The sequence below is a fragment of the Staurois parvus genome, unplaced genomic scaffold, assembly GCF_062004578.1.
Source record: "Staurois parvus isolate SC_StPar_1 unplaced genomic scaffold, SC_StPar_1.0 ptg000274l, whole genome shotgun sequence".
NCBI lineage: Eukaryota > Metazoa > Chordata > Amphibia > Anura > Ranidae > Staurois > Staurois parvus.
In genome coordinates, this window is record NW_028318070.1 from 223,804 (window position 1) to 243,267 (window position 19,464).

Here is a 19,464-nt window from a genome sequence, read left to right on the forward strand (position 1 = left end):
GATTCAGGACCTCCTTCTTCCTGCCGGTGACCCCTCTAGTGATATAAAGATCTATATAGAGGAATCAGGACCTCCTTCCTCCTGCCGGTGACCCCTCTAATGATATAAAGATCTATATAGAAGATTCAGGACCTCCTTCTTCCTGATGGTGACCCCTCTAGTGATATAAAGATCTATATAGGGGAATCAGGACCTCCTTCCTCCTGCCGGTGACCCCTCTAATGATATAAAGATCTATATAGAGGATTCAGGGCCTCCTTCCTCCTGCCGGTGACCCCTCTAGTGATATAAAGATCTATATAGAGGAATCAGGACCTCCTTCCTCCTGCCGGTGACCCCTCTAGTGATATAAAGCTCTATATAGGGGAATCAGGACCTCCCTCCTCCTGCCGGTGACCCCTCTAGTGATAAAAAGATATATATAGAGGAATCAGGACCTCCCTCCTCCTGCCGGTGACCCCTCTAGTGATATAAAGATCTATATAGAAGATTCAGGACCTCCTTCCTCCTGCCGGTGACCCTTCTAGTGATATAAAGATCTATATAGAGGAATCAGGACCTCCTTCCTCCTGCCAGTGACCCCTCTAATGATATAAAGATCTATATAGAGGAATCAGGACTTCCTTCCTCCTGCCAGTGACCCCTCTAATGATATAAAGATCTATATAGAGGAATCAGGACCTCCTTCCTCCTGCCGGTGACCCCTCTAGTGATATAAAGATCTATATAGAGGAATCAGGACCTCCTTCCTCCTGCCGGTGACCCCTCTAGTGATATAAAGATCTATATAGAGGAATCAGGACCTCCTTCCTCCTGCCAGTGACCCCTCTAATGATATAAAGATCTATATAGAGGAATCAGGACTTCCTTCCTCCTGCCAGTGACCCCTCTAATGATATAAAGATCTATATAGAGGAATCAGGACCTCCTTCCTCCTGCCGGTGACCCCTCTAGTGATATAAAGATCTATATAGAGGAATCAGGACCTCCTTCCTCCTGCCGGTGACCCCTCTAGTGATATAAAGATCTATATAGAGGAATCAGGACCTCCTGCTGGTCACCCCTCTAGTGATGCATCCTAGAATTCTATTTGCTTTCCCCACTGCCTGGCCACACTGTTTGCTCATTTTGCAGTCATCTGAAATAAGTACCTCCAAGTCGTTTTCCTCTGAAGTGCTGGCCAACACTGTACCCCCAATGGTGTACTTTCTTAAGAGAATCTTCTTCCCTAGGTGCATTATTTTACATTTAGAAACAGGTCTGTCTTTGTTCATTTCTATTACATAGTGGATTGATGGGACTAGTAGTTTTTGACACAGCTATCTGGGTGGGATAATTTCAAGAGACCAGGAGAGACAACGTCTTCTAGGAATTTTCTGGCTAACGTAGTGAAGAGTAACCAGTACAGTAATGATGGTAATCCCAATAAGGCAATTGTACAGTCCTGGCACAATGCAGTTCAAATATGTGGAACTTGCATGTGGCCGTGTGCTCGCGAAATGCTTCTTAGACAGGTCCTCCAAGCTTACAATGGGTGTCCAATGGGAAAAGAAGAGAGCAGAGATGCACCAATTCGAATGCAGGCTGGGCAATAGGGTCCTTCCTCAGAATCCAAGGAATATTCCAGGGGTGCACAGGAATCTTCGGATCTTGTCCCTGTTCCACGGTATCCTTTCCCTGCTCTAGGCCTAGCTCTCCCTGACTAATGATTACTTGTCCATGTCTGGACACTCAAGGCTGCTGTTAGAAACCACGGATCCCCATACAGCCACCCTGACAGTACACCCCCCCCCCAAAAAAAAAGTTTATTATGTTTCAGTCATGAATCAAAACAGTACTGATCACTCATTGTGTTCATTCGGGAAAGAAAGGGGCTGGTAAATGTGACATGCATTGGCCCCTTCCCTCACTCTCCATCCTGAAGGATCATATTGCGTGCTTGCAGCTGCAAGGAGAGGAGAGGAACTGGCAGCACTGTGGGAATGGGGGCACACTGGGGGCTCTGGGCAGTCGAGAGAAATGTATGGTGCACAAGGAGGGTGATAGGTGTGGCAGAAGGGTGATTACTGGAACCAATCCCCTGTATGGGTCTCTCTGCAGCAGCTGAAAGCCAGCAAGAGGGAGAGGAGAAGAAGCCAACTTTCAGCTGCTGCAGAGAGAGCCGTACAGGGGATCGGTTACACCCTCTGCTCACCCTCCCTGCCCACATCTGGACCCCCTGCTGGCCTGGGCCCCATACAGGAGAACTGGCGGTACCCCCTTATCCATGGCCCTGTGGACACTCCTCACACTGCACAGCATGCAAAATGACCCAGCAATTATTATATTTGGCCTCTCTGGGTCCAGTATGGCTACTCAAATCTCAGGCGAGCGCTGTGTATAATCAGAAACATGCTCCTCCAGAATGGTCCCTGGGAGCCCAGTGCAGAGGACATTTCGGTCCTCTTCAGGGTACCCAAGGATAGAGGTAAATAGTAATCATTGTGTATATTTCTGGATGTTAATACAGAAATGAGTGAGAGACTTGTTCGCTGCCTCACTCCCCGCTCTGCCACCCGCTTGAGCAGTAACTCCATCGGTGCGTCACCTGCCACAAACCACCCTACACAATGAAGATAAGGTTCTTTGTGCTTTCCTTTCAGCTCACAGGAAGTGACAAAAAACTGTAGGTGCTGACTTTTAAAATACAGCCACTTACCTGTCCCTCGGTCCAGCGGTGTCCTCACCACGGCTGGTTTCACCAGCCGCCTTCTCTCCCTGGTGCCGGCATCTTCAGTGTAGGCACCTGGCTGTGACAGCTTGTGGCTTCACAGCCGGGTGTCCACTGCACATGTGCGAGTAGTGCTGCACTTTGTGAATGGCCAGTAGTCTTCTGGGACCTGTTCCGTGTCCCAGAAGACTACGGGGAGAGAGGGGGGAGGAAATCTTCCGCTTCCGATCACCTAGGCGATTGCAGCGGAAGTGGGAGCGGGTACCTATCAAATCCGTGTACCCGCTCCCCAAAGGTGCCAATCCTTAATGAGGAGCGGTGGACAAAGGCTTTTGGGTGGAGCTCCGCTTTAACATCAGCCTTCCACAACAATCCGAGTTTCTCATGTGGCCCCTTGGGAAAATTAATTTCCCACCCCTGATATAAAGTCTAGATTTTATTGAGAATCTTGCGTATAATAAAAATCAAACACGTTTTGGGGGTCAATCATAGTGATCGCCCTTTAGAATCCCTCCAGGTTTCTCAGGTAAGAACATCCTTCATTTCACAGCACCAAACCCTGATGAAGAGGGGCTATTGAACCCTTACGATACATTGGCCTTTTATGATATGAGTGTAAATAACATGTAACCTGGACTTTTTGAATTCTGCTTTTGGTGCTTTCCTCCTTGTACATCCAGTCCCTAGTTGAGCCTTCAGTCACCGCTCCTGGGAGATCCGCTTAAGGCAGAGCTCCACCCAAATGGGGAATTTATGCTTTAGTCTCGGTTCACACTACTGTGACGTGAAAGTTGTGCAACTTACAGTGCGACTTAACAGGCGACTTGAGTACTACTTTGAAGCGACTCTGACGAATCTTTGAAGCAACTTTGAAGCAACTTTCAGGGAATGTCTGGGTAATCTTCATGTAATGTCGGATCCAAATCACATCAATATAAATGAGGATTCCGACATGGAGGTGACTTCCATTAAAGTCTATGGGCACAAGTCAGATAGCAGTTGCCTTGAAGTAGTACTGAAACCTTTTCTAAAGTCGGAGCGACTTCAGTAGAGCTAATTAACACAGCTCTCCTTGACTAACATGGGATTTCACATGTCATGCGACTTGGGGCCTCACAAGTCGGATCCCAGGTCGTGGCAGTGTGAACCGAGATGTAGGCCTGCTCCCCTGCTCCTGGTAAAGAAATGGGAGCTTTTGGGGAGCAGGTATCCGATTTTGACAGGTACCTGGTCCCACTTCTGCTCCGGCCTCCTAAGTGATCAGACGCAGACAGGGGCAGACTGACCATTTGGAAACTCAGGCACTGCCCGAGGGCCCGGGGTCAGTCCTCCTACTGATGCCCCTGGTACCTTTTTCATAGGCTTTTTTGAGTTTGGGCAAGGACACAGGGGCCCCATGATCCCCTATTGCGCCGGGGGCCCCATGAGTTATCATTCTGCCCCTGGACGCAGAGGTTCCCCTCCCTCCCCGCAGTCTTCTGGGACAACTGACAGGTCCCAGACAGGGGCGGACTGACAACTCATGGGGCCCCCGGGCAATAGGGGATCATGGGGCCCCTGTGTCCTTGCCCAAACTCAAAAAAGCCTATGAAAAAGGTACCAGGGGCATCTCATGGGGCCCCCTACTGACCCCGGGCCCTCGGGCAGTGCCCGAGTTTCCAAATGGTCAGTCCGCCTCTGGTCCCAGAAGACTTTCGGACCATTCACAATGCGCAGTGAGCACCTGGCTTTGAAGCAGCAAGCTGTCACAGCCGGGTGCCCACAGTTAAGATACCAGCACCTGGGACAGGACACCACTGGAAAGAACGGCTGGGGTGAGCACATCGCTGGATCCTGGGACAGGGAAGGGGCTGTTTTGTTTTTTTTTAAGTCAACAGCTACAGTTTTTGTAGCTGCTGACTTTTAACTTTTTTACAGGAGGATGGAGAACTGCTTTAAGCCCTCATTCATATGGTTCAATTCACACTGACTTCCGCTAAAATGGATGAAAAATCGAGGTACATTTCCATCCATTTTAGTTATGCGCTGATGTCCACTGACATATATTTTGCTGCTTCTTGACATGCATTTTGACATCCATTGAGGTACACTTTGACATCAGTTGACATGCATTTTAACGCCGTTAGGGCCATTTCACACTGACTTGTGCTAAAATGTATAGAAAATGGATGTACATTTCCATCCATTTTAGTCACGCACTGACATCCATTGACATCCATTTTTGACATCCGTTGACATGCATTTTTAGCATGCGTTAAAGCATACTACATTTTTACAAGATATCCTGCGCATTGGTCATGACTAAGCATGTGATCGCGTGGAATGCGTTAACAGCTAGCATTGTCCTGGTGCTATTTGTGTCCTTTTATGGATCGATAAACTATCTTACTTTAGATTGTACGCCCCTTGAGGGTTAGGGACTGATGTGAATGTACAATATATATGTAAAGCACTGCATAAATTGATGGCGCTATAGAAGTACCTGAAATAAATAAATAAACTATATTAATTTTTTTCATCAAATCCACGGTATGCGGCCAAACCCTTTTTCTTTTCCATGTGTGCATGGAGAGCCAGGGTCTGCGCCTGTTTTGGTTTTGATGTTGATTGTTTTACCTGAGCGGTATTTCCTTTCTTCATTGGATAGAAAATGAGTGTACATTTCCATCCATTTTAGTCACGTACTGACAGCCATTGACATACATTTTTGACGTTCGTTGACATGCAGTTTAACATGCGTTAAAGCGTACTGCATTTTCACAAGACATCCTGTGCATTGTGTTGACATCCGCATGCATCCGCTTACATATGTTGTGTTGTTCTAAAATGCATACATGTTGCATTTTAACGCAACGCAGGTCAACGCAGCGTTATGGTCAGTGGTGTATTTAGGTTTTCTGCTGCTGTAGGCAACACAAAAATGTCCCTCCCCTGCAGAAATAGCCTGACAATGACCAACAACACCCCTGCCCCCCCCCTTCCTGAGAGAGCCTTCCACTACCACTGCCCCCCATACACCAGCCACCGTCCATCAAGGCGAGACAGAGAAAGACACTCACCTTCACAGTTCCCGATATCCCTGGGAACAAGAATGGGGTAGTGCAGGGGCGGACTGACCATTCAGACACTTGGGCACTGCCCGAGGGCCCGGGGTCAGTAAGGGGCCCCATGAGATGCCCCTGGTATATTTCATAAGCTTTTTTGGGTGTGGTTTGAGTGTGGGTGAGGGCACAGGGGCCCCATGCTCCCCTATTGCCCGGGGGCCCCATGAGTTGTCAGTCCACCCCTGGGGTAGTGCATACACCATCATGAAACCCACAGCCTCTCTCAGAACCCACCAGGTCCCCATGCCACGTGTATCCCTTCTTCCATCCCTTTTTCCGAGCGGAAGTGCTGCCCCCCCTTGAAAAATGCCACCCTAGGCAAATGCCTTGTTTGCCTTGTGGTAAATACACCCCTGGTTATGGTGTGAATAGGACACATTGGAAATTTGAGTTTTTCAGATGTCCTTCCATTGATCTGCGTTTTTACAGCTGCGCTAAAACGCAGATCTACAAACCGGTGTGAATTGGCCCCAAGAGCTTGTGTGCAAAGGGCTATACACTGTAAAAAAATGTGTATTTCTGCAACCACAGGTGTTTGCATACAGCTGCCTATACAAATCAATGATGGCTGTAGATGTTTGCCGGTAATAGTTTGCGTCCAGTGTCGTTTTTTTACCTGCACCATGTTACCGCGTGTCTTTCTTTAGACTACTTAAACCTACAAAGCCCTTTTTTAGTGTTAAATTACATCATTATTAGTGATTTTTCTGTTTACTCATCAGTAATCTTATTTCCAGGCAGAGCCAACTCATCTCAGGAAATGTGAGTGGGGTCATCGCTGGTGATCTCATATCTGTAGTAAAAGACCACTTTCAGGATGAGAGCGTGAAGCAGCACTGCAGCCCTCCAGGGGCAAACTGTTCATTGTGCTTAAAGGTGAACTCCTGTCAGTATTACAAAAATCATCTGTTGTACTTAACATTGGGTCATAGCTTGGCATGTGTCTTTCAGCTACAGCAGAAGCCCTACTGAGCTCTCATGCACACGGGACGTTTTAATAACCTTGGTAACATTAGCTGTGTAAAGTCACGTTAAAAATGTGAGTTTTTCAGCTTTTTTTAGCGTTTTTGCATTAGCGTTTAGCTGCGTTTTGCGTCATTTTTCCACGTTTGCATTTTTTAGCATTTTGTTTACCAAAAAAAATTTTTTGGGTTAAAAAATGTCCAAAAACACCGGTTTGCGACGTTTTACCACATTTTACCACGTTGTGCAGCGTTAGAGCGTTTTTACAGCTAAAAAAAAGTCTAAAAACCCACTAGTCCTGTTTTTTTTTCCACCCAAAAAAAGTCCCAGTCAAAAAACGTTGATTCCAGTCTATGTGTGTATGGACACAGAGGATAACATGCTGGGGGGGGTTTACTAGCTGTAGAAAAAAACGTCAAAAGCCAAAAACAGCAGCTGTAAAAACGTCCCGTGTGCATGAGGATTGAAAGTCAAATTATTTCCCCTCCCAGCTGATTCAAGGAAATGACTGCTCACTATTAAAACCAGGATTTTCTACTTGAATACCAAATGATCTGCTTTGCTTAGAGCTCATCTATAAACATGCACTACTAAAGGTGCAGCAGGAGAAGTGAAACTCTTTGGCAGGAAAGGCAAATTTGATAACCTCAGCTGGAACTTCACATACAGTAGGTGTACATCCTTCCATATGCAGTTGGCATTAAATGGCTTTCCGGTAAATGGGTTGATTCGATTTGAGGCCAGGTAGGATTTCCCGATCACTACTGTGATTGGCTGTCACAGTGGTCACATGATTGGGAGCCTGTCTCGCCAGGTCCTGACGATGACTAGAGGCTGTGAGCTGTCTATGACAGCTCAGTCACTGTGCTTAGCGCACACAGTGAGCTTGATCTCAGCACAGAAACCTCAGCCGTCCATGGATGCATATGTGCGACGTGAAAAATGGACGGCACACAAAAACCTTGGCCGTCCATAGACGGATATGTGCGACGTGAAAAATGGACGGCACACAAAAACCTTGGCCGTCCATAGACGCATATGTGCAACGTGAAAAATGGAAGGCACACAAAAACCTTGGCGGTCCATAGACGCATATGTGCAACGTGAAAAATGGAAGGCACACAAAAACCTTGGCCGTCCATAGACGCATATGTGCAACGTGAAAAATGGAAGGCACACAAAAACCTTGGCCGTCCATAGACGCATATGCGCAACGTGAAAAATGGGCGGCACACAAAAACCTTGGCCGTCCATAGACGCATATGCGCAAGGTGGAAAATGGACGGCACACAAAAACCTTGGCCGTCCATAGACGCATATGCGCAACGTGAAAAATGGGCGGCACACAAAAACCTTGGCCGTCCATAGACGCATATGCGCAACGTGAAAAACGGACGGCACACGAAAACCTTGGCCGTCCATAGACGCATATGTGCCCACCCTCTTTGCCACTGCACATATGTATTACATGAGTGGCAAGGGGTTTAGTTCTACACCTTGATCACCAATCCTGCTGAGTGGAAGATGAAGGAGGCCCCTGTGATGGACTCACTGTGCTCACTCTACCCTTTCCTTCTGTAAGCATGCTCCCATTGTTACAACACTGTGCAATGCAGCAGAGGTGATTTTAAATTACTTGTCCTGTCTCTTCAGGAATTCAGGAAGCCAATGTATTCTAAGCTGGACTCCCGGCAGAATACACATTAATACTGCTAGGCAGTCATTCAAAAACATTTCAGTGCAGCTGCTGTTAGTACCTAAATATTTTTTGGTATCAACCTCCTGTAATCCCCTGCACAGCAGCACTCCAACTGGAGGAGAGAGGACCAGCACTGGGAGCCAATCAGGTTCATCTGCAGTGCACATGTGCTGACAGGAGGAGAGAGGAGTGTAAGCAGAGGCTTCTCTACCAGCAGTAACTCAGCTGTGGTACCTCCTATATTCCTGTCCTGAACAATTGCTTTCAGGCTATAAAATGACCCCCTCAATGCTATATTATATTATACATTATATTTTCTGAAGGCAGAGGGCCTGTAGAATTAAAAAAAAAAGATGATCGGCAATTTTATATGTTGCTCATTATTTGCACGACATTTTACCAAATCTTTACTTTCATGGAAAAGTACACTAAATTGGGTTTTAGTGCACAGAAACACAACTTCACCCCCCCCCCCAGTGTTTTGCACAAATGATAAGATGAGGTAGTGTCAGTTAAATAGATACCAAACGTGTCAAACCACAGAACTGTGTGCAGCCATGGAAAGGTGGAAAATTACAATACCTAAAATTATCCATAGGTGATGCTTTTGATGCCTTTACAGCTTGTCAGTTCAGGGTTAAAGTGGTTGTAAGCCTCAGACATGAAATATGAAAAAGCATATCCCTCTATAGTGTGTGCTTGTCTCAGTTAAGAGCTCAAAGTATCAATTCTGTCAGCTGTTTCGTTCCTCTGCTATCAGCATAAATAACCTCTCTGACAAGTTTTCCTGACACCAAGAGGAAAATGGTGACAGGGAAGGGATCTCCAGCACACAGCTTGTGAACGACAGCCTCGGCTCTGTTCTTGTGTGCTGTGTGAAGGGGGTGTGTCCCTTCGCTCCAATCAGCTCTCAGAGCTCTCCTCACAGTGCTCCGCAGTGTGTAAATGCAGCTCCTGTTTTCTGACAGCTCAAACAAGCTTTATAAATTCTGGGCTTTGAAGGGCTGTAGAGAAGAGAAGACTGTGAATAAACAGGTACAACTTTTGTAGGAGGATTTGTTTCATCTCTGTGTATCATCTGAGGCCAGTCACTTCATTGGACATATTAGGGGTTTACAAACACTTTAATGAGGGGCCTAGAATTACTGCTTTGACTCTTGCATGAGCGGTGATATATCACATGTGTGAAACAATCATTTACATACACATGTTCACATTATTGGGCAGCACAGTGGTTAAATGGTTAGCACTTCCGCCTGGCAGTACTAGGGTCGTTGGTTCTAATCCCAACCATGGCATCACCAGCCTGGAGTTTGCATGTTCTCCCTGTGACTGCATGGGTTTCCTCCCACACTCCAAACAAATGCTGGCAGGTTGATTGGTTCCTGTCTAAATTGTCCCTAGTATGTGTATGTATGAATGTGAGTTAGGGACCTTAGATTGTACGCTCCTTGAGGGTTAGGGACTGATGTGAATGTACAATATATATGTAAAGCGCTGCGTAAATTGATGGCACTATATAAGTACCTGAAATAATGAGTGCATTTATGTTTGTATGTCTGTACACAAGGCAATGTGAATGCTTTACATTTTTTTATTTATTTCTATATATATAGTTAATTATATATATTTATTTTATTATATTTTTAATTTTAAACACTTTTTTGACATTTAACTTCATTGCTGTCTTTATAACAAGCCCCCCTGTGGTAGCTTTGGCAGGTGACATGTCCTCTTAATGGAGACATCAGAGGTTTGTTAGACTCCTAATATCTACACTGCCCTCCACTCCAGCTGATCAAACCGGAAACTGGAACTGGAAATGCTCAGAACTGAGCACTTCTGGGTTCACAATTTAAAAGCTGCAGTTAGGCCTGGAATTTAAGTGCACCAATTGCTTTGTCTTGTATGAGAAAAGCACTAATGTCTGCTGAATGCTGCCAGCAGCCGAGACTCCAGTGGGACTTTCATTCATCCTCATTATTCAGCAGGTCATCATTAGTGAGGAATAGCTGCATGCAGAGGCTCCTACTGTGTGTATGTGACCAAGCCTTATCATTTTTGTAACAGTTCAAATTTTTTTACCCCTGATGAAGGAGGGAGTGCTGCTGAAACGCGTTGATGCTGTATTTAACTTTTTTTTTCTTGACCAGTTAAAGCGCGTTTGGACATTTCCACCATTGATCTGGCACCTGTGGTGTTTGTATATTCCCTAAGTCCTACCACAAGCAGAGGACTAATATTCTGCACTTATTTCATGCTGCTCCATCAGATATGATGTTCAGGACATCTTGGAGCCGCCGTGCCGCCACACAAAGCTGATGAATCTGCATATTATCCAGCAGCTCACACAATATAAATTTGCATACCGGCTCGGAGTCACGTTTTCCACTATATGTTGTCAGCAGTATGGAAAGTGAATTGGGTCAGTGTGTCAGTGCACTGTCTAGCAATATATTGTTTTTGTGCCTCGCCTAGGCTACCCAGAATATATGAAAATTAACTTGGCCTCATTTATCAAAGTGTCTGAAATAGGGACTCCTGCACTCCGAAGAAGCCAAATGTACAGCTGCTCTGTAATGAAGGCCAGAATCCGGCTGTTGGGGCAGCAGAGATGGATGTTGTATTAAGTATACAAAGCAGGCCACATGTGTTACATTGTTATACACCAGGGGGCTCCAATCCTTTCAGTATGAGGGCCTCACTGTATATTTTACAAACATTTTGATACATTTAAATTAATGTATAAATATGCTTCAAGAAATAGCTTCACGTAGGAAGCTCCCATCACATCAGAACTACCCCATCACATCAGAACTGCCCCCATCACATCAGAACTACCCCCATCACATCAGAACTGCCTCCATCACATCAAAACTGCCCCCATCACATCAGAACTTCCCCATCACATCAGAACTGCCCCCATCACATCAGAACTACCCCCATCACATCAGAACTGCCCCCATCACATCAAAACTGCCCCCATCACATCAGAACTACCCCATCACATCAGAACTGCCCCCATCACATCAGAACTGCCCCCATCACATCAGAACTGCCCCCATCACATCAGACCTGCCCCCATCACATCAGAACTGCCCCCATCACATCAGAACTGCCCCATCACATCAGAACTGGCCCCATCACATCAGAACTACCCCATCACATCAGAACTACCCCATCACATCAGAGTCCCCCTTCTACATCAGAAGCCCTTTCACATCAAAGCCTCCCTTTGACATCAAGGTCTTCACTTTAACATATGGGCCCCTCCTTCACATCTGAGCCCCCCATCACGTTAAAATCCACCTTTCACATCAGAAGCCTCTTCTTCAAATCAGAGCCTCCGTCACATGAGAAGAGCCCTGACCCATCACAACAGAGCCCCCCCCCCTTTCTCATCAAAGCCCCCCTTTCCCATCAGAGGCCTCCACATCAGAGCCCCCTTCTTCTCAACAAAACACCCCTTCATATTAGAAGCCCCCTGTCACATCAGAGCCCACCATCACATTAAAGCCCCCCTTTCTCATCAGAAGCCTCCATCACAACAGAGTCCCCCTTTCTCATCAAAGCCCCCCATTCAGATCAGAGAACTCATTCACATCAGAGCCCCTCTTTCACATCAGAATTCCCACCCCTTTCACATCAGAGCCCCTTCTTCTCAACAAAGCACTCCTTCAGGGGCCGAAGATGTCTGATGTGAACAGGCTTCTGATCTGATGGTAGTCCTCTAATATAAAGGAGTGCAGGGGCGGACTGACAACTCATGGGGCCCCCGGGCAATAGGGGATCATGGGGTCCCTGTGTCCTTGCTCAAACTCAAAAAAGCCCATGAAAAAGGTACCAGGGGCATCTCATGGGGCCTCCTACTGACCCCGGGCCCTCGGGCAGTGCCCGAGTTTCCAAATGGTCAGTCCGCCCCTGCCCCCATCGCATCAGAGCCCTTCTTTCACATCAGAAGCCCCTCATCATGTCAGAGTTGCCAGGGGCCAGGCAAAATCTTGTAATGCCAATAAGAGCATTCATATCTGATCTGATATTCCTTTGAAGAAGGTGTAAGTGTTTGATTGAACTCACAATGTCCTATGATCTCAGAACAATCTGCCATTTTATTTTTTAGGTAACAACCGCTTCAGCATGTCGTGAACATGAATACTACGACCAAACTCTCAGACAATGCTGTGGGAAGTGTCCTGAAGGTCAGTCATAAAATGCCGATTTATTACTTATTGCCAATGTTTATATAGTACTTGTGGATCCTGCAACACATACAGTTTAAGAGTTCATAGTTCATTAAGAGATGCAAAAACACCGGGTTCCGATCCATACAGCGTTTTTCTTTTTTTTTTTTACGGATCTAAACGCAACTCCGTTATAGTCTATGTCCATGCATATGGTGGCATTTAGCTCCATGTTCTAGAGCAGGGGTCTCCAGACTATGGGAAGGATTTATTAAAACTGGAGCGTACAGAATCTGGTGCAGCTGTGCATGGCAGCCAATCAGCTTTTAGTTTCATCTTGTTCAATTACACTTTAACAATCAAATCTGGAAGCTGATTTGTTTCTATGGAGAGCTGAACCAGATTTTGCACTCTTTTGCGGTCAAGTATTAGTAAATAACCACTGCAAGATTTTAACTGTCCCTCTAATGTAAGTGGGGACTCTGATGTAACAGGGGACTCTGTTAAGAACTCTGAAGTAAGGGTGGCTTTGATGGGAATTCAAATGTAAGGGGGGATTCTGACGTAAGGGGGACTCTTATGCTAACCCTGATGTAACAGGGGGCTCTGTTAAGAACTCTGATGTAAGGGGGGATTCTGATGTAAAGGGGGACTCTTATGGGAATCAGAGCTCTGATGGTGACTCTGATGCAAGGGGGAACTCTCAGGACTGCGCTTTAAGGGAGGCTTTGATGGGGACATTGATGTTAGTAGGCATACATTTTTTTGGACTGTCTTTTCTTTGTTTTAATGAAGTTTGTTTTCTCTGTTGTTCTAAATCATATGATGCTAATTACCAAAAACTCCAAGTAATACATGTAGCATTACCCTTTTGAGGACCGCTGTGTTTCTAGGTCCCCCTAAGTTCTGCACACCCAGGCACAACGCATCCAAAGCCAGTGAACAGTCCACGAGCTTGATTTTTATTTTATTAGGGGAAATAACTTGGATGGGGTAATAGGGATTATGGGATGCCAGGGGCGGACTGACAACTCATGGGGCCCCCGGGCAATAGGGGATCATGGGGCCCCTGTGTCCTTGCCCAAACTCAAAAAAGCCTATGAAAAAGGTACCAGGGGCATCTCATGGGCCCCCTACTGACCCCGGGCCCTTGGGCAGTGCCCGAGTTTCCAAATGGTCAGTCCGCCCCTGCGGGATGCCCACCTTGACTGAATCAATGCACGGGGACAACTTCCTTCCTATTTACAGAAACAGATCCTGGACTGTTTTTTTCCTTGAAAGCTGTCAGTCTTTGTGGATCAGTAGAAACAGCCCCTTATGGGCGAGGGACTCCTCTCCCCTGTAGAACTGCTCCCAGCTCCAGAGCCCGCAGACACTACCAGCCCTCCTGGCTGCTCCGAAGATTAAAGGATTAAGCACAGCGCTGTCATTTGAAAGCTTTCCTTGTGGCTAGCTGAAGCCGACCACCAAGTACTAGGTCAGTTGGCTCTCCTGAAGAGAGACGCCCCCCGGAACAGGGGAGGAATGAACCAAAAGTCTTCTTTGCATTTGACATCATTTAGCAGTTAATCTAAAGCAGCATTTCTTTACTTTTTGTAGTCATGTCATACTTTGAAAATATGCAAAATCTTGAGGAACCCCTAATGTAAATGCTACTTACCATATGTGATGTAATTAAGTAGCATTCTCGCCGCTTCTCGGCCTTTTGGTTAAGATCAAGTGTAGTATCTGTTCTTATCAGTGTCCAGTAGGCGCGCTCCGCCATCATTCTTCCTTCTTGGCGAGGATGGTTGGCTATATAGTACCCCTGCTGGAATGATGGGGGCTCTGAAGGCTAGTACCGGCTGGAACAGAAACCATGGTGCCCACAGGCAGTTGGGGCCCGGGAGTAATTCCCCCGGGAAAGCCGGAGGGGCCAAGTTCCTCCTGATTTGAATTGATCTACCTTCTCTGGCCAGGGGCCGGGGAGGCAGAGAGTCAGCGGAACAGTGCCCCCTGAGTGGTTGCCTCAGGGGTGCTCTTAGTAACACATGGGGGACTTAAAAAAAAATTTGTTATTATCAGTGTCCGGTAGGGGTGCTCCGCTGTCATTCTTGCTGCTTGAGCATACTGTATAGTACTCTTGCTGGCATGATGGGGACTCTGAAGGCTAGTACCGGCTGGAACAGAAACCGTGATGCCCACAGGCAGTTGTGGCCCAGGAGTGAGTGGGAAAACTGGGAGGGTACTAGTTCCTCCTGATTTGAATGGATCTACCTTATCTGGGGAGGCAGAGAGTCTGCGGAGCAGTGCCTGCTGAGTAGTTCGCCTCAGGGGTGCTGTTAGTAGCACATGGGCATGGGATCCTACGTGTTTCAAAAACTGTTAGTAACACATGGTCACTGTTTCAAAAAAGTTTTCTGCACTGCGCCTTTTAGGGCTAGGCCTTTTGGCTAAGTCCAGGGCAATTTTTATGCTACAGGCCTCAGGGCCTAGCCAGTGCACAATTTTTTGGGGTTGTCATATGGCAAGCGTGGTATCACCTGTTTATACTGCATAGCTGACCCCTCTTTCTGTTTTACGTATGTAGCTCTCACTCCTGTAGAAGCTGCTGTTTAGGTCCCAAGGCTCTTTCCTAACAGATGCACCAGCAGCCAGGCACACGGACACAGTCACTGTTTTGGCTCAATGATCGGTCTTGGGGTATACTTTTCCAATGCTTTATTGCAGAACGAAGACTTGAATGGGTGAAGGGTATTTGTGGGATACTCCAGCAACTTTAAGCAGCAACTTGAAGACACTAATCTTCCATCTAAAGAATTTGAGCGCAGTCCTTACAGCAGCAAATAATATGAACAATGTCCCCTTTGGGCAACGCTGAGTCTAGTACCAGCAGATAGATAGTAGATAGTAGCAGAACATAGTCACTGGGATCTCCCACAATAATCTTTACTCACAAATTTCCTTGGATAATTGGACGCCTCCATCCATTGTCTTTCAGATACCTCGCCTGTGAATTATTAAGATCAGATCCCTCAAGAGAACATCCAGCCAGTCAGCTCCAGCAAATCTCAGCAGAAAATAAAATTGGGACCTCAATGAGCAGCAGACACATGGCAGGCCTGCCCAGAATGCTGGGATCTTTTCCTCTAGTCCAAGAAGCCCTCTGTTCCAGGTGTCAAGCTATTTATGCTCCATCCCAGCTACCATCTGGGCACCTTTCCCCAGGGACTGGCTAGGACTGCATAAATATTTAGCTGCTGATTTGACTCTCCCAATTCACTATATTCCAGAGCCCTCCAGAGAGACAGTGGGAAACAGTTCGTCCTGCAGCCAGTGAAGTACACAGCAGACCACAATAATCACATGCAGCTCAACTGATTACGGTGATCTAGTAACTAAATTTATCTAATCCAGCACCTATCTAAGAGGACGCTACACTTATTTTCCCAGTTTTGTTCACTTCTCCTCTTGAGACTTCTCTCAGCTCTTTTTTCAACTATGGCGGCTGTTGAAATGCACATCATTTTGTTCAGGTTCCTCTTTCACTTTCAGGGGTGTGTGACCAATTCCCATTATTATGCGCATGCAGTTCTCTTGGGCATACGCAGAATCTAGCAGCTATCTTTGGTTTTGCATTCTGCTTTGGATCATAAATGCATTGGAGTTGGTGTATTAAAACTATAGAGTGCAAAATCTGGAGCAGCTCTGCACAGAAACCAGTCAGCTTCTAGGTTTTGTTGTCAAAGCTAAATTAAACAAGCTGAAACTAGAACCCGTTTGGCTACCATGCACAACTGCACTAGATTTTGCACTCTCCGGTTTTAGTAAATCCATCCCATTGTTTTACCATTTCCTCCCTTGTGTTGTTCTACTTATTCCCCATCAGTATGCTGACAGAAGACTTCAGGAAAATAGAAACTTGTATCAATACTTCTAAATTTCCTCTCTTGACTTGTCACAGAGTCCGCTCAAGTCCCTACCTTTAGTTCAGAGGTCTAGTTATGGGAACACAGTCTCTTGGAGAGAGTAGAATTTTAGCTATGAACTTATGATGTTGCAGGGGGCAGAGACAACTCCGTTGCCTCAGTTTGCTGACAAAGAATGAAGACATCAGGAAACCTGATGTGTGGTCAGATACCGTTTTCTCACAATTTTCTTGAACGTAGAGACATGACGGTCCAGTAGGAGCAAAAATATGCTAAATTATCATCACTGCCACCTCCACATTGTTTCCCATGGTCCTATGTACTTGTGACCATGAAGCTGGTGTGGAGTCAGTATAGTCATCTAACTATTCTGCAGGAGGATAAACTTGCTGAGCCATCTTGGCTGCTATTGCTTACTTTTTTTTCCCATAATCCTCTGTTTCCAGAAATATAGAGCTTTCACAGTATTGCCGCATAAATATGCAGGAAGTCATTGGTGCCATATTTACATTCTTTGCCATAATAATAAAGCTGGTGCAGCGCCACGGTACACCACTTACAGTGCCTTGAAAAAGTATTCATACCCCTTGAAATTTTGTGCCACTTTGTGTTGGTCTATCACATAAAATCCCCCCCAAAAAACATGTATGAGACCAAAATTGAACTTTTTGGCCTAAAAGCAAAACGCTATGTGTGGCGGAAAACTAACACTGCACATCACCCTGAACACACCATTCCCAATGTGAAACATGGTGGTGGCAGCATCATGTTGTGGAGATGCTTTTCTCCAGCAGGGACAGGGAAGCTGGTCAGAGTTGATTGGAAGATAGATGGAGCCAAATACAGAGCAATCTTAGAAGAAAACCTGCTAGAGTCTGCAAAAGACTTGAGACTGGGGCGGTGTTTCACCTTCCAGCAGGATAATGACCCGAAACATCCAGCCAGAGCTACAATGGAATGGTGTAGATCAAAGCATAGAATGTTAAGTCCAGACCTAAATCCAATTGAGAATCTGTGGCAAGACTTGAAAATTGCTGTTCACAGACGCTCTCCATCCAATCTGACAGAGCTTGAGCTATTTTACGTCTTTATGTCTGGAGGAAAAGAAGTTTAATGTCCAAACACGGAAAGGTTTCTTCACAGTAAGAGCTGTGAAAATGTGGGATAGACTCCCTCAAGAGTTGGTTCTGGCCAGCTCAGTGGAATGCTGTAGGAAAGTCCTGGATTCTTTCTTGGATACACAGAATATAACTGGATACTAACATTTATAGGTAAAGTTGATCCAGAGGGGGATCAGGAAGGATTTTTTTTCCCCTGCAGGAGCAAATTGGATCGTGCTTTTCTGGGTTTTTTTGCCGTCCTCTGGATCAACTGTGGGTATAGGATTATAACCTTTCTTTTTAATGGTTGAACTGGATGGACTTTTGTCTTTTTTTCAGCCAGACTAACTATGTAACTATATTTTGCAAAGAAGATTGGGCAAAAATGACCCTCTCTAGATGTGCAAAGCTGGTAGAGACATCTCCAAAAGGACTTGCAGATGAAATTGCAGCAAAAGGTGGTTCTACAAAGTATCGACTCTGGAGGGCTGAATACAAATGCCACCACACTTTTCACAGATTTATTTGTAAAAAATGTTGAAAACCATTTCTCAGTTTCCTTTCACTTCACAATTATGTGCCACTTTGTGTTGGTCTATCACATAAAATCCCAATAAAATACATTTACGTTTTTGGCTGTAACGTGAAGATTTTTTTAAGGCACTGTAGATCTTCATTGGCCATGGTCACGGTTAGCCACAGCAGTAGATCCAACAGTAGACATATTTATAAATCAGTATAGATCAGAACATTTACTATTTTTACTCTGACATCGAAGTCTTCCGATACTCCGGAGTTGGGGGGTGGCTTTGCGGTTACTCTGCACGCTTTCTTTGGTCGACAGGAACAGTCATGTTACAGTAACTTTGAACAGAGATAGATGATGCTCAAAACGAGAAACGGCGCGCCCCAATAAAAAAATGTGTAGCTATTCGAAACTGCTATTTATAAAGAGATGCTACTGCGGGCCGCAGTCGTCTTTTGGTTTCAGAATCTGTCTCAACTTTCAGAACATGGTCAGGGCTCACATGCTGGTAACAGTTCTGTAATGAGATCAGCGATAAACGACAATCCTCATTTTTAAGATGGTCTAAGGCCCGGGGAAGGGGGGGTGATGCAGGAGGATACAGTTGAAGATTAGACTTGCAACCTTCAAAATTTGCACCAAATAGAGATAATATCATTGAGGTTACTGGAGTCAGTTGAGAAATCTTTCAGCATTTTTTAAAATAAACAAAAAAAAACACTTGTTATAGGAGAATTTAAAAAAGCCACTTAATTGCCATTTGGCAAAACTTTAAGCCCTGGTTAACATCAATGCAATTTGACAGTTCAAAATCGCATGACAATTCGCACCCTATTTGTGCCATTCAAATCGGTGTGATTAACATTTTGGATACCTTCAACTCCGCCACTTTATCAATACATTAATACAGACACATTCGGGACCCTACAGGTTGACCCCCTTTGAAAGTCAATGTAGACATAGACCCCATGCTCCGGGCTTAATTTCCCTGGTCTACTCCTCCATTATTTCTCATAGAACTCCTCCAATCCATTGTTATCACCAGCGTTGGCAGTCGGAACTTGGGGGCACTCTAGATCAGCAGGATTGGCGGATCATGACCCAACAATTATCCAAATGTTCTAGGAATGTTATCATTCTAGAAAACGCATATAAGGTTCAAATCGGTGTGACTGCGACTTGCACCGATTTAGAAAAATGTTCCTGCACTATTTTTAAAGCCTCACAGCTGAAGTAGCGCATTTTCAAAGCCGCATTTGGTGTGAATGTGAAG

General features: G+C 45.6%; 1 protein-coding gene and 1 pseudogene across 1 annotated transcript in view; both read left to right on the forward strand.

Annotated features, from left to right (window-relative positions):
• LOC149459097 (uncharacterized) overlaps positions 1-19,464 on the forward strand; it is an 82,679-nt gene that overhangs the window by 25,702 nt on the left and 37,513 nt on the right. Inside the window, exon 2 of the mRNA XM_089681621.1 lies at positions 12,597-12,675. Coding sequence (XP_089537747.1) covers positions 12,597-12,675 — 79 coding nt within the window. The remainder of the gene's footprint in view (positions 1-12,596; positions 12,676-19,464) is intronic.
• Positions 14,347-14,467, forward strand: LOC149459098 (U2 spliceosomal RNA; annotated as a pseudogene).